The sequence below is a fragment of the Orussus abietinus genome, unplaced genomic scaffold (assembly GCF_000612105.2).
Source record: "Orussus abietinus isolate OABI.00-Male unplaced genomic scaffold, Oabi_2.0 scaffold457, whole genome shotgun sequence".
NCBI lineage: Eukaryota > Metazoa > Arthropoda > Insecta > Hymenoptera > Orussidae > Orussus > Orussus abietinus.
Window position 1 is genome coordinate 44,965 of NW_019394619.1, and position 21,839 is coordinate 66,803.

Sequence of the window (21,839 nt, forward strand, 5' to 3'; positions counted from 1 at the left end):
AAGAACGACAAGGATTTTATTTCTTTCACGGGCGCCATCTGTGACGTTTATCTGCAACTAAATTTTTCCTCTAAAAACATGCGTTACCGACAGGGTCTATTACGTAAAGTAAATTGAACAAAAATGTGAAAGATAAGGAGCTCACGGTATTACGGAACATTTTTGGTGGTGAAAATGCGAGACAAAAATTGTTAAGCGAAATGGTGAAGCATACAAGAAAAGATAGAAAAATAAGCGTCGTGAACGCTATCTTCCACGGATTGTGACACCGAAATTCAAAATGGAAAACCTCCTGGGCGTTTTGATTTTTGGCAATAATCGTATTCGGGGACGGAATAATAACCTTATTAGAAAAATAAGGGAATTACGTGATGCCTCAGACTCATTTTCTTTAGAAGAAAGAGAATTTACTAGGATGTACAGGTTAGTTTTTGTTACTGCGAGGTTATATTATATTATTAAACATTGAAAACTGTTACATAATTCATGCTTACATAGCATGATAAGAAAATTAAAAATAAATTACAATTTAGAACACTCTGGTAATCGATAAACTCGCATTTAAACGGGATAAAGGCAGAAAAAGTGTCTTATGCGCTGCTATGCTAAAACGATGGGAATACAAGGCCTCGGAGTGAAAATTTAGTTGACACGGAAATCACAGATGGCACAGGGGGTCTTTTTGCAATCAATTAGGGCCGCAGAGAGCATGAATCCAGAGGATTTCTGGAGTTATACTTCGATTTCATTATAATTAATGTACGACAACGACAGGTGGAGTATGCCATTTGGTACAATATCCAATATAATTCGACATAGCCGTCAATATAAAAATGAACGTCGGCAACGAAGGTATTTAGAAAAATCTTCTTTATCGACGTCGATCAAGTTCCTCGACGTGTTTCACTTCACCTTAATGACGCGTCATCAGAAATGTGTCGCGAAGTCTGCCGGAGATCAGTCAACGAAAACTGCGGTCCTCTCTTGTCATCGGACACGTCAGTAGGTCCTCGACTGAACGGCGGACATGTAAGACCTATGTCACGGCCAGAGGCGACAATCATTCTCTCTTAAAATCACCCGAAATAGTTTGTATCTCCCGCCGGTCCACCCCCTCCCCTCCGCCGCCTCGCCGCGCAAAATCCAAGTCCGAAATCCTGAGCAAGAATCAGACCGACCTCGAAATCCTAAGTCCGCATGACCGACCATCAAACCGTCAGAACGTCCGAATTCTCTCCATGAACCCACCTTAAACGCCGCCAGAGACATTTTCCAGACTTGTAACGAAATCATCAAGACGTGATTTTAACCCCGAAAGCCCTGCATCGTTTTCGAGGTCACCTAACCTCGACGCGAAGTGCACTCCACGAAGGTCAGCGCGCGATTGAGCCGCCGAGAGTCTCCGCGTGGGCGCCGGAGGGACCACGTGGTTTTGACAGTTCCCCCACCCTGCGCGCCGACCACGTGGTGCGCGGACGGCGCTTTCAATTACTGGAAGACGCGGGGAGTATCTCGATTCCTGGACTTCTCGAAGAGGTGACTTCCTGGAGAGAGTCTTAAGGTAAAGCGAAACCCCCCTCAAATCAGTCGATTTGAATAAGGCACCTTTTTTTTAAAGGCATTCGATCGAACTGTCCAAAACGTTGACACATGACTCGTGATTAGCTAAGAATTATCCTGACAATTCCATAATTTGTCAATTAGGGCCTCAGTAACCATGAATCCAGGGGATTTTGTGGAGTTTTACTTCGATTTCTTTATAATTATTGTACAAAAATGACATATGGAGTATGCTATTTAGTACAATACCCAATATAATTCTACACAGCTGTCGATATAAAAACGAACGTCGGCAACGTAGGTAATTATAAAAACTTTTTTTACCGACGTCGATCGAGGAACTCGACGTGTTTAACTTCACCATGAATGTCCTGCCAGAAAAATCCAGGTTTACAATGTCCCATTAAAAAAGTTCTGGTTCCCAATGTCCTACTAGGAAAGTCCCCGTCTAGTATGTCCTATTGGATAAATTCTGATATATAATGTCTTCCTAGGAAAATCCTGATTTAAAATGTCCTACTAGGAAAGTCCTTGTCTAATATGTCCTATCGGATAAATTCTGATATATAATGGCCTACTAGGAAAATCCTGGTTTAAAATATCCCGCTATAAAAGTTCTGGTTCCCAATGTCCTACTAGGAAAGACCGTGTTTAAAATGTCCTATCGAATAAATTCTGATATATAATGTCCTACTAACAAAATCCTGAATTAAAATGTATGGCAAAAATCCTGGTTTAAAATGTCGCACTAAAAAGGTTCTGGTTCTCAATGTCCTACTCGGAAAGTCCTCGTCTAATATGTCCTATCGGATAAATTCTGATATATAATGTCCTACTAGAAAAATTCTGGTTTAAAATGTCGCACTAAAAAGGTTCTGGTTCCCAATGACCTATTAGGAAAGTCCTTGTCTAATATGTCCTATCGGATAAATTCTGATATATAATGTCCTACTAGGAAAATCCTGGTTTAAAATATCCCACTAAAAAAGTTCTGGGTCCCAATGTCCTACTAGGAAAGTCCATGTTTGAAATGTCCTATCGGATAAATTCTGATATAAAATGTCCTACTATCAAAATCCTGAATTAAAATGCGTGGCAAAAATCCTGGTTTAAAATGTCCCTCTAAAAAAGTGTTTCACTTCACCTTAAGCTGAAGAAAACTCGGGCAGGGGCGATCCTGGTGGATTCTTCGGGGCTCTTGGTATCTGCCCATCCTGATGGATGCAGACCCGACCGGCAGCGCCGAGAACTGCACCACGAAGACCCAGCGACTCATTGCAGAAAATGGCGGCCGATGTATGAGCACCCAGGCTATGCAGTCGCTTTATGACTTCAGGAAGAATAACCTACTCTGCGATGCGGTTTTGAGGCTCGAAGATGGAGGCGTTTTTCCGATTCATCGCGCGATCCTGTCCGCGTGCAGCACGTACTTCAGGTTTTCTTCCCTTCCTTTGACATTACAGTTTTCAATCCTTTCAGTATAATTATTATAAGCTATTCCTATCATTTTGTCGACCTGGAATGCCCACTAAGGTGATATGAAAGTGTCATATATACAAACCAAGAAGTCAAAATATTTAGAAAACTTTATTCCAAATTTAGTGCACCGAATCATTTTAAACTCCATCACGAGATTATGGAGGCCCTAAGGAAGAACGCGATGCTCGTGAAATATGATTTTCCGAAAAAGTGTCTATTTATCTGGGACAAGAACCAAAAAAGACATTTTTTTTTCGAAAAATGAAATTTCACGAAAATCGCTTTCTTCCTTAGGGCCTTCATAATCACGTGTTAATGTTTCCAACGATTCGGTGCACTCAGCTTGGAGAAACGTTTCATTATCCCTCAGATGCCACTTTCACATCCCCTTAAGGTGATATAAATATGTCATATATACATACCAAATTGTCAAAATATTTATTAAACTTTTCTCCAAACTGGGTGCCCAGAATCATTTGAAACTTCATTACGAGATTATGGAGGCCCTAAGGAAGAATGCGATGCTCGTGAAATTTAATTTTCCGAAAAAATGTCTATTTATCGTGGACAAGAACCAAAAATGACATTTTTTTGCGAATAATGAAATTTCACGAGCATCGCGTTCTTCCTTAGGGCCTCCATAATCACGTGTTAAAGTTTCCGAATATGGAGGCTGCAAGAAAAGTGCTGCAACTCATCATATTTCAATTTTCTTTAAATTGGTTTACATACAGTTAAAAAATGTTTAATAACAAATGAAATTTCAAGGGAGTCAGGACCTTCTTATCAGCCTTAACGTGGTGAAATCATTGCAGGGCTCTTTTCACGACCACCTTGCATTCTCGTGAGAAGACCGACGTCCTGCTGCCGGGAGTCAACAGCAACATGATGAATCTTCTCCTGGAGTACGCCTATTTACGCTCCCTCGAAGTAAATCGAGAAAATGTCTGTCAGTTGCTGATAACAGCTGACTATCTCAGTATTCTGGGGGTCCTGGACCTCTGCTGTGATTACTTGGCCAGGAACCTTGCTGCAGAAAATTGCATCGGAGTAATGAGGTTCGCCAGGGAGCATTTCTGCAAAGGCCTGGAATCTGATGCCTACCGTTACGTCATGAGACACTTTGTTCAGGTATAAAGTTGCAAATGGAATAAGAATTTGTTTATTGGAATGAATGAAAAATTCATGTATTCTTGGTGAACAATTGTATGTACAATTGATGTATGAACAATTGTGCGAACAATTGTTCTAGTATGGACTATTATATAAACAACTTGTTCATCTGTTTATGATTTGATTTAACATTACCGTACCGAGGCCGGTCAAATGACTGGTATCAAGGTTTCATTTAAAATTGTACAATCGTTATTATTTCCTTTTGTTCGTCTAACTTTACGTAAATTCTTATATTGTTAGATTAATCAATTTGCCGATTTTAATTTTTTCTTCTCGCTCCTTTTTTACTGAACTCAAGTAAGATCTAAAAGTCTATACCCTAGTAGTATAGAATAATTTCTAAATATTTCTTTGTAATCTTTGACAAATATCTCAAGCGACAGATTTTTTAAGATCTCTTGTAGATTTCATTCGAAGATATTTGAAATATTTGTTAAAAATCTCAATGACATATTTAGTTTCAATCATTTATAAACGTATAGAGAAATAATATTTAACTTATTAACATAATAAAAATACATTTTTTACTTCACGACTATTATCGGACACTTCATTTGGTATCAAAAAACACGAGAAATTTTTCTAATATTTTCGTTCCGCTATTTCATTATGGGAGCAAAACGTGTGACTTTGATTTTAAATATTTTTATTGTACGAAAACGACAGATGGAGTATGCCATTTGGTACAATACCCAATATAATTGGACACAGGTGTCGATATAAAAACGAACGTCGACAACGTAGACTTTTAAAAAAAATCTTCTTTATCGACGTGGATCAAGTTTCTCGACGTGCTTCACATCATCTTAAGGTGAAATGAAACCCCCTTCAAATCAGTCGATTCGAATACAACACTTTTTTTTAAGGGTATTAGAGCAAACTATCCGAAACTTTGACACATCACTCCTGACCATCTAAGAATTGTCCTGACACATTAAAAATTTGAATTTTTGGAAAAAATTGTTTAACTTAGCCCAGACCAGAACCAAAATGGCGTCAAGCTCTCATATTTCGATCAATATACAATTATCGAAGGCTCTGATATGAGAAACTAAAGGGTCAGGACAATTTTACGACAATTTAGAATTCTCTGGTAATCGATAAACTCGAATTTCAACGGGATAAAGGCAAAGAAAGTGTTGTATGCGCTTCTATGCCAAAACGATGGGAATACGAGGTCTCGGAGTGAAAATTTAATTGACCTGGAAATCACAGATGGCGCAGGGGGTCCCTCTGCAGTCAATTAGGACCCCAGAAAGCATGAATCCAGAGGATTTCTGGAGTTTTACTTTGATTTCTTTATATTTGTTGTACGAAAACGACAGGTGGAGTATGCCATTTGGTACAATACCCAATATAATTCGACACAGCTATCAATATAAAAACGAACGTCGACAACGTAGGCCTTTAAAATAAAACTTCTTTATCGGCGTTGATCAAGTTTCTCGACGTGTTTCACATCATCTTAATATGTTGAAATCTCTTTCCGCAGGTCGCCCAGAAGAGCGAGGAAGTTCTTCAGCTTCCAATAGACGAGTTGAAGGCCCTAGTGGGAGCAGACGAGCTGAACGTGAAGAGCGAAGAAGTGGTCTGGGAGTTGGTGCTGAGGTGGGTCAACCACGACCCTGAAGACCGGAAGAGACACATCGTCGAGCTGATGAAGAACATCCGGTTGGGTCTTCTGGACACGCAATTCTTCCTGGAGAACGTGAAGGACCATCCCTACGTGACCGGCAACGAAGCTTGCAAGCCCATCATCATAGGCACCCTGAAGTTCCTCTACGACCTGGAGATGATCACCCAGAAGGACGGGGAAGTGTCCACCCCAGAAATTGCGCGTCCCAGACTACCCCATGAGATCCTCTTCGCCATTGGAGGGTGGAGTGGAGGCAGTCCGACCAACTTCATCGAAACCTACGACACGAGGGCCGACAGGTGGATTAAGGTGAAGTGATACCCTTCAAACCAGTCGATTTGAATAAAACAGTTTTTTTAAGGATATTAGACTAAACTATCCGAAACTTTGACGCATCACTCATGGATTAAGGTGAAGTGATACCCCCTCAAACCAGTCGATTCGAATAAAACACTTTTTTTAAGGGTATTAGACTAAACTATCCGAAACTTTGACGCGTCACTCATGGATTAAGGTGAAGTGATACCCCCCCAAACCAGTCGATTCGAATAAAAAACTTTTTTTTTAAGGATATTGGACCAAACTGTCCGAAACTTTGACGCATCACTCATGGATTAAGGTGAAGTGATACCCCCTCAAACCAGTCGATTCGAATAAAACAGTTTTTTTAGGGTATTAGACTAAACTATCCGAAACTTTGACGCATCACTCCTGGATTAAGGTGAAGTGATACCCCCTCAAACCAGTCGATTTGAATAAGACAGTTTTTTTAAGGGTATTAGACTAATCCGAAACTTTGACGCATCACTCCTGGATTAAGGTGAAGTGATACCCCCCCAAACCAGTCGATTCGAATAAAACACTTTTTTTTTAAGGATATTGGACCAAACTGTCCGAAACTTTGACGCATCACTCCTGGATTAAGGTGAAGTGATACCCCCTCAAACAAGTCGATTCGAATAAAACACTTGTTTTAAGGATATTAGACCAAACTGTCCGAAACTTTGACACATCACTTCTGATCATCTAAGAATCGTCCTGACACATTCAAAATTTGGATTTTTGGCAAAAATTGTTTAACTTCACCCAGACCAGAACCAAAATGGCGTTGAGCTCTCGTATTTCGATCAATATACAATAATTGAAGGCTCTGATATGAGAAACGAAAGGGTGAGGACAATTTTCAGATCATTCTAAAACCCCATAACGAGTCTAGATCATCATTGCAGCGCAAAGGGTTAATTCGATTGTACCAGGATAAACAGAAGTTGACAACACTACAAAAATTGCATAAACATGGCTATTTTCATTCCTGGGTCCAGGTTGAAGAGGTGGATCCCACAGGACCCCGAGCATACCATGGAACCGCCGTGGTCGGCTTCAACATTTACGTGATCGGCGGCTTTGATGGCATGGACTATTTCAACAGTTGTCGTTGCTTTAATGCTGTGACGAAATCTTGGCGCGAGGTGGCGCCCATGAATGCTAGAAGGTCGACGAAATTCCTGGTTTTTGGGCTCTTTTCAACCTCTAACCTAATCTCAGTAGCATAGAATAATTTCTAAATATTTCTTTGTAATCTTTGCTGAATATCTCGAGCGACAGATTTTTTAAGATTTCTTGTAGATTTCATTCGAAGATATTTGAAATATTTCTTGAAAATCTCAATGACATATTTAGTTTCAATAATTTATAAACATATAGAGAAATTATATTTTTTAACTTATTAACATAATAAAAATACATTTTTTACTTCACGACTATTATCGGACACTTCATTTGGTATCAAAAAACACGAGAAATTTTTCTAATATTTTCGTTCCGCTATTTCATTATGGGAGCAAAACGTGTGATTTTGATTTTAAATATTTTTAAAACGTTTATAATGTATTCGGCAGATAATATTTAAAAAATACTTGTATTAAAATGAAACGAAATGTTTTGTATATCTGGTAGAAAAATATTATGAAAACACATGGAGCTAATATTATATAAATATTATAAGGATAATATTCTAAAGTAAACGCTTTGCAAATATTTCAAATGTCTGCTAAATATTTACAAAATGTACGATATTCGTTAAATATATAGATAATATAGGAGAAATATTTTGTGCTACTAGGGTCTAATCCTTCCAAAACCCATAGGTGCTATGTTAGTGTGGCTGTCCTGAACGACCTGATTTATGCCATGGGAGGATATGATGGACACCATCGCCAGAACACAGCAGAACGGTACAACTATCGCTATAATCAGTGGTCACTGATAGCACCCATGAACGTCCAGAGGTCGGACGCAAGTGCCACCATGTTGAACGGTGAGGTTTCGTTCTGGTCTCCATAACCATCTCGATGAAAACCGCCTTTCGGGTGGTTTTAAGGTGATGTGAAACATCCTTCAAATCAGTCGATTCGAATACAACACTTTTTTTTAAGGGTATTAGACCAAACTGTCCGAAACTTTGACACATGACTCGTGATCATCTAAGAATTGTCCTGACACAATAAAAATTTGAATTTTTCATAAAAAATTTTTAACTTAGCCCAGGCCAGAAGCAAAATGGCGTCGAGCTCTCATATTTCGATCAATATACAATTATCGAAGGCTCTGATATGAGAAACGAAAGGGTCAGGACAATTTTACGACAATTTAGAACACTCTGGTAATCGATAAACTCGCATTTGAACGAGATAAAGGCAAAATTAATGCTGTATGCGCTTCTATGCTAAAACGATGGGAATACGAGGTCTCGGAGTGAAAATTTAATTGACCTGGAAATCACAGATGGCGCAGGGGGTCCCTCTACAGTCAATTAGGGCCCCAAAAAACATGAATCCAGAGGATTTCTGGAGTTTTACTTGGATTTCTTTGTAATTATTGTACCAAAACGACAGGTGGAGTATTCCATTTGGTACAATATCCAATATAATTCGACATAGCTGTCAATATAAAAACGAACGTCGGCAAGCGTAGGTATTTAGAAAAATCTTCTTTATCGACGTCGATCAAGTTCCTCGACGTGTTTCGCTTCACCTTAATTGAAGTTTTGAAGCATACCTCCGATTAGCTTAAAGCTTCGTATACCTACTTTTTTTTATTTATCTCCCCAGGTAACACTCTTGAATCCTGTGAATGTTCTACGAATATTCCCTTCGAATATTTCGTTGTTCCTAGAATATGATGCAATTATTTAAGATATACAGTGAACTTCCTAAAAATGCGCAATCTCTTTCGCCGTAGATAAGATCTACATTACGGGAGGTTTCAATGGGCAGGAGTGCATGAACTCGGCTGAGGTTTACGATCCTGAAACCAACCAATGGACCTTTATTGCTGCGATGAGATCTCGTAGAAGTGGCGTCTCCTGCATCGCCTATCACGGATGCGTTTACGTCATTGGTACCTCTTATCAATAATTTATTATATAACATAAGCTGACGTGTCACGTTTTCGACATTTATATTTATATTGGTCCTATCACTCATAAAATATCAATTTTTACATAAAATTTGTAAGACACTTATGAACAAATTTAGAAAGATTAATTTTTTTTCGTCGTCAAGACCTTCCTTATGGCCTTCATATTGAAATGGGAAAATCTAAAGCGATTTGGCGTATCCTGTGCATAAAAAAGTTTTATGAACCCCTTCAAACACCACTTTCTTATTACCTTAAACACTTGTTCATAATTTTATCCGGTCTTTCGAAATGTTTTGTTATATAAGTTATATCGGGAATTTTTAACCTGAATTTAAATAAGTAATTTCTTAATGAACTTTCTGGGATTCCAGGAGGTTTTAATGGGATTTCGAGGATGTGCAGTGGTGAAAAATATAATCCAGCGACGAATAGCTGGTCACAGATAAGGGACATGTATAATCCTCGGAGTAATTTCGCGATCGAGGTGATCGATGACATGATTTTCGCAATCGGTGGCTTCAATGGGGTAACTACGATTTACCATGTCGAATGTTACGATGGGAGAACCAACGAATGGTGAGTTTTTATTTACTCTCCATTTCTTTTCCCAGATACCTTTTTTAATCATAATTTACACAATTTTGTATTCATTTCCGTCGATCATTTCTAATTAATTTTTCCCAGGGAATTAATTTGTCAATAACGACATGTAAAGTCTGAAAGAAATACCTTGGGTGTAAAGAGAATATTCCTTTTACATATATATCTATTTTTTTTTAAATTGTATTGATTCTTAATGAGGAAATGCAAGGTCTTACTAAAAACACTTTCGGGGTAAAGAAAATATTATTTATTACAAATTATTTTTTATTAATTCCTATTGATTGTCTATAATTATTAGTCTCTGGAAAGTTAATTCGTCAATAATGGGGAAATGCAGGATCCGAATAAAAAACACCTCCGCTGTAAAGAAAACATTTTTTCCCACGTATATATTTTCTATTAATTGTATCGATTGTTCATACTTATTTCTCTCCAGGGAGTTAAATTTTATTTTATAATGGAAACATGGAGGATTTAAATAAAAACACTCTCGGTGTAAACAAACATTTTTTTTTATTAATTTCTGTAATCAGTTCTATTTCATTTCTCCAGGGAATTAATTTTTCAATAACGACATGTAAAGTCTGAAAGAAATACCTTGTGTGTAAAAAGAATATTCTTTTTACATATATATTTTTTTTAATTTGTATTAATTCTTAATAAGGAAATGCAAGGTTTTACTAAAAACATCTTCGTTGTAAAGAAAACATTTTTCCCCACATATATATTTCTATTAATTATATCGATTGTTTATACTTATTCTTCTCCAGGAGTTAAATTTCTTTCTTTTGATAATAGCAAAATGCAAGATCTGAATTAAAAAACGCCTTTGGTATAGATGAAAGTCTTCGATTAATAACGTGGTACTTGATAATAGACATAATCAAACGAGCAGATTTAATCCCTTTTTTCAAGGTACGAGGCCACGGACATGAACATCTACCGTTCGGCCTTATCAGCTTGCGTTATCATGGGATTACCAAACGTCTGTGATTACATACATAAACATCGGGAACGACTTATGGAGGAAAAGAGGCAGAAATTGCTTGCCCTGGAAGTGCAGCGAACTCAGCAACAGCAGCAGCAACAACAGCACCACCACCATCAGCACCAAAATGACAATCCTGTTATGGCAATCCCACCTTCGGTTCAAACCAACCAGGAAAACAACAACAACAACAACCAGCAAGCTTAATCTCCAGTTAGGGGAATTCTGCCTCTTAAAAGCGAGAGCAAAAATGGCGTCTTCGCGACAACAATGCCAAAAAAACGCCGAAAATTATCCCGGCGGATTCGCGATGGGGTTCCATACCTTTGAACAATGCTTTTTTATTCTTTTTTTCTGTGGAAAGTACTTTTAACAATTTTACCGGATTTTTATACTCGACTTGACGAGCGACTCGTGGGCGGCACCTTTGACCCGGGAAAAGGATTTTGTAATTTGAGGGGGAAGTTACCAAATTTTTGGTAATTTTTAGGGGATTATGGGGATTTTCAGATTCGGGGAGATGAAGTTCTGATGTGCAATTTTGTATGTAAGTACTGCGGAGGGAGGAACGGGGAGCCATAATTGCGGTAAAGAGAGACAAACTGAGATGATTATTTGGCAATAGAAGAATCGGCATGTTGTAATCGGGAAATGTGATTTTGTATTTTCTTTTCTTTTTCTTTTCTTTTTTTTTTTTTCTTTAAATTATTTGACTCGCGGGACTTCGGCGGGAAACTCGAGATCGATTTTTGAATGTCGTTGGAAAATATCGCCACGACTGATCGCCGAATGTCTCGTGACAAGAGATCGGTACAACACTTTGGGAATAAAATCTCAGTGGCCTTTAAAATGGAATTTTATTTTAGTTATATGTAAAGGCTGCGAGAAATTTCCGGTCCCGTGGAAAGGAAATGTCGCACCGGAAATGGTTATCAGAAGTTCTGGAATGGAGACTAAGAACGTATGTATGTACAGGAGTATGAAAGGCATGCAAGTATTTGGCAGTAAGTAGTAAGTCACTAATTTATGGAAATTGATAAGCCTTCTATACCTGATAAGGAGCGGGTACACAAGGCTTTTCAGGTAACGATAAATCGAAGCGATTTGTACTCTGCGCTGGTAAATCGAATTCTTCTACAGTGACGTTATTTAAATGATATTTAAATGTGTACAGATCTGTTTTCATTGTCGTAACGATTTGTAATCTGTGCAACTGAAGCGAGTCCTTCGACAGCGACTGTGCGTCATCCAAATGGTATTTAAATTTGTACAGATTTATTTTTTATTATCGCAATAATTCATCGTTACGTGTAAGGTCGGTTTTAAAATGGCTACACGTGTAACGATATATCATAACGATTTGTCATCTGTGAAATTAAATCGAGTACTTTCACAGCACTCACACGCCATTTAAAACTGTACAAAACAATTTGCACAAATTTATCGCTGCGATTTATCATTACTTGTAGGGTCGGTTTTAAAATGGCTGCGCATATAACGATAAATCGTAACGATTTTTAATCCGCGCAGTTAAATCGTGTTGAAATCTCTATAGATTTATCTACACGGATTAATTTCAATCATTTGTAATCTGTGCAGTTAAACCAAATTCTTCTACAATGGCAATTACATATGCACTAATCATTTTGCACAAATTTATCGCAACGATTTATCATTACCTATAGACTCGGTTTCAAAAATGGCCACACATATAACGATAAATCGTAACAATTTGTAATTCGCGCAGTTAAACCGAGTTGATATGGGTACAGATTTATCTGCACTGATTAATTTCAATAATCTGTAATGTATAGTTAAAACGATTTCTTTTACAGTAGCAATTAAATCTGTACAAATCGTTTTGCACAAACTTATCGCAACGATTTATCATTACGTGTAGAATCGGTTTTAAAATGACCGCACATATAACGATAAATCGTAATGATTTGTAATCCGCGCAGTTAAATAGAGTTGAAATCTGTACAGATTTATCTACACGGGTTAATTTCAATAATTTGTAATCTGTGCAGTTAAATCGAGTTCTTTTACAGTTGCAATTAAATCCGTACAAATCATTTTGCACAAACTTATCGCAACGATTTATCATTACGTGTAGAATCGGTTTTAAAATGGCCACACATATATCGATAAATCGTAACGATTTGCAATCTGTGCAGTTAAATCGAGTTCCTCTACAGTAGCAATTTCAGTCTGTACAAATCGTTATACACAAATTAATCGCAACGATTTATCATTACGTGTATATTCTGTTTTAAAATGGCCACACATATCGATAAATCGTAACGATTTGTAATCTGTGCAGTAAATCGAATTCTTCTACAGTGGCATTTAAATCTGTACAAATAAGTTTACACAGTTTTCTCGGTACGATTTATCGTTTTATGGGTAGACATCAAACTTCTGTCTCATCAGAGTTTTGTACGGCGAATGGCATGCAATTATTTGGCAGTAAGAAGTAAATCCCTAATTTCTTTAAAGGTAATCTCTGCCTTATCAGAGTTCACATTTGCGAACCTACGCCAGAATTCGAGAGGAATTCACCTATTTTTATCCTCTTTCAATCATGATTTCACACCTACAAGGTTCAATAGCAACATTCACTTCACTTCATTAAGGGGATGTGAAAGTGGCGTCAAAGAGGTCTTGTTCATGAAGCTTTCCTTCGCACTGGGTGTACCGAATCGATTGAAACATTACAACGTGAATATGGAGACCATAAGAAAGATCCTGACACTTACGGAATTTCAATTTTTTTTAAATTTCTGTACAGATATTTCAAACATTTTTTTTTAAGAAATTAAATTTCAAGGGTGACGAGACTTTTCCTGTAGCCTTCACATTCACGTTGTGAAGTTTGAAACGATTCGGTACACCCAGTTCGGAGAAAAGTTTCATGAACGATCGACTGTTCAGGTGCCACTTTCACACCCCCTTAAGGACATCCGTGGGGTCAATCGTTCATGAAACTTTCCTCACAAAAGCGTGCACCTAATCGTTTCACACTTTGCAACGTGAATATGGATGCTATAAGAAAAGTCCTGACGCCCATGAAATTTCATTTATTGTATAAAACATATTTTAAATGTCTATAAACAAATTTTCTTTTTTAATTAAAATTTCATGGGCGTCAGGACCTTCCTTATAGCCTCCATATTGACACTGTAACGTCTAAAAAGATTCGGTACACCCAATTCGGAATAAAGTTTCATAAACGAGACCTCTATGACGTCACCTTAAGGGGATATGAAAGTGGCCTCAAACAGGTCTCATTTATGAAACTTTTCTTCGAACTGAGTGTGCCGAATCGTTTCAAACTCTACAACGTCTATATGGAGACTATGAGAAACGTCCTGGCACCAACGAAATTTCAGTTTTTATCGTATTTGTGTATTAATATCTCTAAAATATTTATTAAAAATGAATTTCCATGGGTGTCAGGACCTTCCTCATATTCCCCATATTCATGTTGTAAACATTGAAACGATTCGACACACCCAGGTCAGAGAAAAGTCTATAAGCGGAAGATCCGTGTCGCCACTTTCACATCGCCTTAATCCTCCTCGATGATATCATTCGCGACTTTAAACCTCCGTCCAGTGTCATCTTGCAAGAGATTCAAAGCTGCGACGCCGATCATGGAGGAGTCAAACCCAAAGGATGATCCCAGCTGATCGGTTCTCCACCTGGCGAGTAGTCCCCTCCACCAGCCATCAGCATCATCCTCATCCAAGTTCCGACTTTTCAGGACTTCCTGGACCTGACTTTCATCCTTGACGTCCTCAACCTGGTGCTGCTCCCCGAAGATCCTGAACGTCCACGTAACAACAGCAAACGTAGCGGCGTTGGTGGGGAACGCCCTGATGACCGTTGGTGCCAGGCCCCTGAAGAGGAAGGAGTATCCTTCAGCCTTGACAGACTTCCTGTAGCAGTCGACAGGACCTGAAAATCGGTCCCTGGGTCCAGATTGGAGTCTGGACTTGATGACGTCCAACGGATACGAGATGACCCATGACGCGGTCCCTGCCAATCCACCAGCGATCAGCATCCGGAACGTCGAGATGGGTGCATCGGAGGTGCTCTTCGTCAGCAGCTCGTAGGTCAGGAAGTAGACCCCATAGCTGGGGGCCTCTCTGAGGAAGGTTATCCCCAAGCCGTTGAAGACCCCCCGGTGGCCCTCCTTCTTGTAGATGATCTTCAGGCACTCGAATGGACCGGAGTATCGCACCCCTGAAGAGGACTGCAGCTGTAGTCTGGTTTTCGCCAGCTCGATGGGACTACATACTGGACTCTGAGCTAGTCCTGCTGATGCTCCAGCTAGGAAATGCGAGTAGAATATCTCTTTGTCACCCAGGTGTCTCTGGGTTTGCCCGTAGACCCCGAAGACCACAGCGTTCACCACTGCCACCCCCGCCATTGGAGATGACATGCCTCGGTAGAACCCTGCTACCTATGGTAAACATTTAAAATATACTTTAAGGTGATGTGAAACACGCCGGGAACTTGATCTACGTCGATAAAGAAGATATTTCTAAATATCTAAGTTGCCGACGTTGGTTTTTATATTGACAGCTGTGTCGAACAACATTGGGTATTGTGCCAAATGGCATTTATATTTATGTCAAAGTCTTTTACAGTCTCCGTTAACAATTATACGGAATGAAGCGTTCCATATGTCATGTAGTCTCACACCCATACAATTTTATTTACTATAATAAATTTGAAAAATATTCATATGCAGATTAAAGAATTAATTTTTATAGAGCTGCGAATTTCCTTAGAGCTTTCATTTTCAAATGGTAAGATAAAAAAAATCAAGAAAGAACGTTAGGAATTTTTATAAATTTACCAAAATCTGATCACTGATGTCTACGTAAATATATGTTAGTGTACATTTGTCAGGGCTCAGAAGTTTAATATTTTTTACCGATTCCTTAGCCATGATGGTGCGGAAGCAGTGCCAGACTCCCCTGTATTTTGGATTCCGGAAGTCTTGCGTCTGTAGGTGAATCTTGATGGTATCCAGAGGATATCCCACCACAATACCGGCGCACCCTGAAGAGAAAGAATAAAAAAATAATCTAAAAGAATGCGCGGTGTCTTAAACGCACAATGGGAACAACAACAGTTCACGCTTGTAAAAATCACTAGTGCTACGGTATATTATACGGTTTTCAATAGAGTTCTCGTTTTTAAATTTTACAACTCTGTTGGTCATTTTTACCCGTGCCTTTATACGTGTAGTTTTTACTTTCCAATGTTATACATGTAACGCTGTCGGATGCAAATATAACTACAATTCATTTACAAGAATTCTGCAGTTGGTGCTTCAGCCGCAATGGTTAAAAGGACATAAAATTGTAATTACATCTTCAATAATTATTGTTAAGGTTACAACGATACTTTGACCCGCGAGCATATGTAATGATTGCAATGTTATTTCTCTGCGTGTAGGGAGGTCATTACAGAAATGATTTCCTGCACGATGGTCGTAACAACCACGTTAGAGCAGATCCTACCTAGGACTGGGGCCATTTTGTGAGAGAAACCATCTTTACTTACCAGCGAGAAAGAGTCTGTCTCGCACGACCTCTTACCCCAAAACAGTACGGTTTCAAAAGCTATTATATGAAATTTGTAATGCAAGCTACTTGCGCTTAGATGCGTCGGTCGATAGTTGACACCAACACTTTGACCCGCGAGCATATGTAATGATTACAATATTATTTTTCTGCGTGTAGGGAGGTCAGTACAGAAATGATTTCCTGCACGAGGGACTCAGCGAATTCGGAAGAAGGTCTTAACAACCACGTTAGAGCAGATCCTACCTAGGACTGGGGCCATTTTGTGAGAGAAACCATCTTTACTTACCAGGGCCTGCCTTTAACGAGAAAGAGTCTGTCTCGCACGACCTCTTACCCCCAAACAGTACCTAGCAATTACGTCCTCTGTTTCAAAAGCTATTATATGAAATTTGTAATGCAAGTTGCTTGCGCTTAGACGCGTCGGTCGATAGTTCGCATGCTTATTAAGCCACTTTGAGGAGACACCAAGGGGCCGCCAGGTAGTAATCAGCAGAAAACGAAGAAGACGATACCTCTACACGATGACGACTCTAGACCCTAAGTCGAGACCAGAAGAGTTGGTCATCTCGTCAGTTTAATTCTAGAGTATTGAAGCATATAAATCGATTAGGATGGTTTTAGAGCTTACGAGGCTCCAGAGGACCCAGTCGAAATTTCAAAAACCAGAGATGAGCAAACACAAGGAGCCGATCGCAAGCTTCAAGGACCTCATGGGAGCAAACATTGCGTTGCTGCGTTGTATGGGGCTGTTCTTCATGGACTGCGTCTTTACGGGGAAACCGAAAAGACCTGGGGCACCTGAAGCAGTTTTCATATCTGCTGGTGTAGTGCTGGTATCGCTGATGGTAGTATTTGCGTTTCGCACCGCCCTGCTTGTGTGGGAGCAAGACCTCATCCTGGCTCTTAACCTGACACCAATTGCGATATCCGCAACTTTGTGTGTTTTCAAGGTTTGCATCTTTACCGAAATTACTGGTTAATAAAAGCGATTGGTAGTGCTGGTTGATACTTTACCGATATCATTGACGGAGTCGTTTGGAAGACCTAAGACTTGGTGACGTCTACTTCCTTTCTGGATTTAGTTGTTGGTATTTGTCGCGTAGATATGTTTCACAAATTTTCGGTTTTTCAGGGCCTAAGGCTTCTGGAGAAGTCTCGAGACATCACGTATCTGCTTAACAAACTTGGTGCCTTGTGGGGCACCTTTGTCGAGAGAAGAAGAAACGAGGCAGAAGTCTCGAGGATGATAAGAGTCGTGACCGGCCATCGCAACTTATATGTCCTGGTGATCATGGGGGGATTTCTATTGTTCGTCATGCCTGCGCATATGTAAGGATATTTCCTGCCAAACCTCGTACAGAACAGTTATCGATCACCTCCCATCGTCTTGACATGTTTCTAGAAAACGCCATTTGTTAGGGTAAGACGGAGGGACCTTCTCCAAAGGTATTTGATTCCTCGCAAAGCACCCAAGTCGTCCTTTTTTTTTTCGATGACGTTTACTCTCTTCAAATGAGATCGGAGACTTTTTGATCCATCTTGCGAAATTCTCCTGCGTCAATTTTATAATTTTGTTATTATCTCTCTCTAGTCAAAGTATATATTGCCATTTGTTTTTATCACCCCGCTGGTCGGATCATAAAAATTCCTAACTTTGGTCCGGCGACACTAATCTTTAATATATTTGTATTATACAGGACTATCATTTTTTCTCGACGGCGTTTACTCTCTTCAAATGAAATCGGAGACTTTTCGATTCATCTTGCGAAATTCTCCTGCGTCAATTTTATAGTTTTGTTACTATCTCTCTCTAGTCAAAGTATATCTTGCCATTTATTTTTATCACCCCGCTGGTCGGATCATAAAAATCCCTAACTTTGGTTCAGCGACATTAATCTTTAATACATTTGTGTTATACAGGACTATCATTTTCTTTTTTCGATGGCGTTTACTCTCTTCAAATGTCATCGGAGACTTTTCGATTGAACTTACGAAATTCTCCTGCGTCAATTTTATAATTTTGTTATTATCTGTCTCTAGTCAAATTATATCTTGCCATTTGTTTTTATCACCCCGATTGTCGGATCATAAAAATTCCTAACTTTGGTCCAGCGACAGTAACCTTTAATACATTTGTGTTATACAGGACTATCTTTTTTTTTTCGACGGCGTTTACTCTCTTCAAATGACATCGGAGACTTTTCGATTCACATTGCGAAATTCTCTTGTGTCAATTTTATAATTTTGTTATTATCTCTCTGTAGTCAAATTATATCTTGCCATTTGTTTTTATCACCTCCCTGGTCGCATCATAAAAATTCCTAATTTTGGTCTAGCGACAGTAATTTTTAATACAATTCTATTATACAGGACTATCACGTTTCAGGTACATATTGGGCCAATCATAAAAATTCCTAACTTTGGTCCATTGACACTAATCTTTAATACATTTGTGTTATACAGGACTATCCTTCTTTTTCTTCGATGGCGTTTACTCTCTTCAAATGACATCGGAGACTTTTCGATCCATCTTGCAAAATTCTCCTGCGTCAATTTTATAATTTTGTTATTATCTCTCTCTAGTCAAAGTATATCTTGCCATTTGTTTTTATCACCCCGCTGGTCGGATCATAAAAATTCCTAATTTTGGTCCAGCGACACTAATCTTTAATACAATTCTATTATACAGGACTATTACGTTTCAGGTACATATTGGGCCAAGTGTTCATCACGAAGGATGAATATAATTCTTTTAACTACAGCCTGACAGTTTTTCCCCTAGTTTACCCCTTTCCACGGAGTAATGCCCTCTGTTACTCGTTATGCGTTCTGCTTGAACACCTAGCGATACTTTTCATAGCCTTTTTCTGGTGTTCCTGCGATTCTGTATTCGCACAAGTCACCACTCATGTTGCGATCCACTTTGAAGTAAGTATTTCAGATTCCTCTTTCACTTGAATCGGTAATTTCATTAACGACGATGTCTTTACTGTATTCATAAGAATCTGCGGTATGACATCGAGCATGGATTTCCTACCGATGGCACTTTTCCCAGGAATGAGAATATCGTAATTCAAGAATTAATAAGCATTGCTAAGCGTCACTCGGAACTCTTCAGGTAACGAGATCATCTCTCAGCATATGCGCCTTCTTTGATTAAAAGAAATTCAGATTAGATGTTTTAAGGTGAAGTGAAACACGTCGAGGAACTTGATCGACGTCGACAAAGAAGATCTTTCTAAATGTCTACGTTGCCGACGTTGGTTTTTATATTGACAGCTGGGTCGAATTATATTGGACATTGTATCAAATGGCATACTCCACCTGTCGTTTTCGTACAATAAATATCAAGAAGTCGAAGTAAAACTCCAGAAATCCTCTGGATTCATGCTTTCTGGAGCACTAATTGACTGCAGAGGGACACGCTGCGCCATCTGTGATTTTCAGGTCAATTAAATATTCACTTCGAGACCTCGTATTCCCATCGTTTTAGCATAGAAGCGCATACAACACTTTTTTTGCCTTTATCCCGTTCAAATGCGAGTTTATCGGTTACAAGAGTGTTTCAAATTGTCGTAAAATGGTTCTGACCCTTTAGTTTCTGACGTCAGAGCTCTCGATAATTGTATATCGATCGAAATATGAGAGCTCGACGCCATTTTGGTTCTGGACTGGGCAAAGTTAAAAAATTTGTTCTAAAAATCCAAATTTTGAATGTGTCAGGACAATTCTTAGATGATCAGGAGTGATGTGTCAAAGTTTCGAACAGTTTGGTCTCATACCCTTAAAAAAAAGTGTTATATTCGAATCGACTGATTTGAAGGGGGTTTCACTTCACCTTAAGCTAATCGGAGGTACGCGTTGTCCGGAACTTCAAAACTTTAATTAAGGTGAAGTGAAACACGTCGAGGAATTTGATCGATGTCGGCAAAGAACATTTTTCTAAATACCTACGTTGCCGACGTTCCTTTTTATATTGACAGCTGAGTCGAATTATATTGGATATTGTACCAAATGGCATACTCCACCTGTCGTTTTCGTACAATAAATATCAAGAAGTCGAAGTAGAACTCCAGAAATCCTCTGGATTCATGCTTTCTGGGGCACTAATTAACTGCAGGGGGACACGCTGCGCCATCTGTGATTTCCAGGTCAATTAAATTGTCACTCCGAGACCTCGTATTCCCATCGTTTTGGCATAGAAGCGCATACAACACTTTTTTTGCCTTTAGAACGTTCAAATGCGAGTTTATCGATTACCAGAGTGTTCTAAATTGTCGTAAAATTGTCCTAACCCTTTCGATTCTCATATCAAAGCCTTCCATAATTGTGTATTGATCGAAATATAGAGAAATATATCGAGAGCTCGACGCTATTTTGGTTCTTGTCTGGGCTGAGTTAAACAATTTTTTTCAAAAATCCAAATTTTGAATGTGTCAGGACAACTCTTAGATGATCAGGAGTGATGTGTCAAAGTTTCGGACAGTTTGGTCTAATACCCTTTAAAAAAAGTGTTGTATTAGAATCGACTGATTTGACTGGTGTCTCACTTCACCTTAACCACACATATGGTTCCAATGAAAGAACAATTAATATGCAGCGATTATCACATTAATCTTTTTTATTGTACCTTTCAGTCTCTGCCATGCCATCGAGAACATATTCAGCCCGATAATATTGTTGACGACGCTAATGACTGCTACTAACATTTGTTTCTGTCTGTACCAAATAGAGATGGTAAAGAGAAAGATGCATCTACCAGTAATTCACTGAAGATCACTAAATCTCTTATTTTATAGATGCTGACATTTGGTGAGTACGTGGAGACGGCGAAGAACATAGTTCACTTTCTGATACTCTTCTCGGCGATAGTCACTTATTGTGGATTTGCTAGCATGCTCACTGATAAGGTAAGCTTCCAAACTATTGCGAATGAATCGCCCGGACAAGTATTAGTCATCGTTATCTACAACACATGACTGCGACACAATTGTGTACCAAAGACATGGTCATTCTATTTTCCTTTCCACGTATAGTAATGCACTGTCAAACAAAATTGTAGATAATGCATTCACTGTACGGAACATTGCTCCTCGATTGAACCATCGTCGTAGATTTTACTTTAATCACCATGGTAATAACTATTGATTACTCTACGGTGAATGAGGACGGTGAAAACACAATATTGTCCTGCTACACCCCCCCAAGGCGGTGAACTACCCTTCAGGCGACATTTTTTTGTAATATCTAATAAACGAGCACTCCTACTTAAGTTCCACTTACGCGATGTGATTGCTCAAAAAAAATGAGGAATCCGTGTTTTTTTGCTTTTTACCAATAAACATTTACACATCGGTTGTAAACAATGAATGTA

The 21,839-nt window shown here is 38.9% G+C and overlaps 3 protein-coding genes across 3 annotated transcripts; 2 read left to right on the forward strand and 1 right to left on the reverse strand.

Moving 5' to 3' along the window:
* Positions 1-2,777: 2,777 nt before the first annotated feature.
* LOC105694722 (kelch-like protein 10) lies at positions 2,778-13,565 on the forward strand. The gene is made up of 8 exons (XM_012415648.1): positions 2,778-2,995; positions 3,855-4,170; positions 5,708-6,160; positions 7,174-7,343; positions 7,999-8,168; positions 9,092-9,250; positions 9,643-9,847; positions 10,790-13,565. The coding sequence occupies exons 1-8, from the start codon at positions 2,778-2,780 to the stop codon at positions 11,067-11,069; spliced, it is 1,971 nt and encodes a 656-aa protein (XP_012271071.1). The 3' UTR covers positions 11,070-13,565.
* Positions 13,566-14,130: 565 nt separating this feature from the next.
* LOC105696290 (mitochondrial basic amino acids transporter) lies at positions 14,131-15,935 on the reverse strand (the record flags this gene model as incomplete). The annotated part of the gene is given in 2 exon segments (XM_012418664.1): positions 14,131-15,330; positions 15,808-15,935. Coding segments are annotated over 2 exon segments (1,025 nt in total), but the record flags the coding sequence as incomplete, so codon positions are not given.
* Positions 15,936-16,773: 838 nt separating this feature from the next.
* Positions 16,774-21,396, forward strand: LOC105696295. The gene is made up of 4 exons (XM_023432885.1): positions 16,774-17,415; positions 17,598-17,794; positions 19,171-19,393; positions 21,103-21,396. Exons 1-4 carry the CDS (start codon positions 17,077-17,079, stop codon positions 21,169-21,171), a joined length of 828 nt encoding a protein of 275 aa, XP_023288653.1. The 5' UTR covers positions 16,774-17,076; the 3' UTR covers positions 21,172-21,396.
* The last annotated feature ends 443 nt before the right edge of the window (positions 21,397-21,839 follow it).

What these genes read in the sequence shown, in the direction of transcription:
- LOC105694722 (XM_012415648.1), top strand. Translation starts at nt 2,778, where the DNA reads ATGGATGCAGACCCGACCGGCAGCGCCGAGAACTGCACCACGAAGACC. An exon ending in GCGTGCAGCACGTACTTCAG is followed by an intron (nt 2,996 to 3,854) that starts GTTTTCTTCCCT and finishes AAATCATTGCAG; the next exon opens with GGCTCTTTTCACGACCACCT. An exon ending in TCATGAGACACTTTGTTCAG is followed by an intron (nt 4,171 to 5,707) that starts GTATAAAGTTGC and finishes CTCTTTCCGCAG; the next exon opens with GTCGCCCAGAAGAGCGAGGA.
- LOC105696295 (XM_023432885.1), top strand. Translation starts at nt 17,077, where the DNA reads ATGGTTTTAGAGCTTACGAGGCTCCAGAGGACCCAGTCGAAATTTCAA. An exon ending in CAACTTTGTGTGTTTTCAAG is followed by an intron (nt 17,416 to 17,597) that starts GTTTGCATCTTT and finishes TCGGTTTTTCAG; the next exon opens with GGCCTAAGGCTTCTGGAGAA. An exon ending in TTCGTCATGCCTGCGCATAT is followed by an intron (nt 17,795 to 19,170) that starts GTAAGGATATTT and finishes ATTACGTTTCAG; the next exon opens with GTACATATTGGGCCAAGTGT.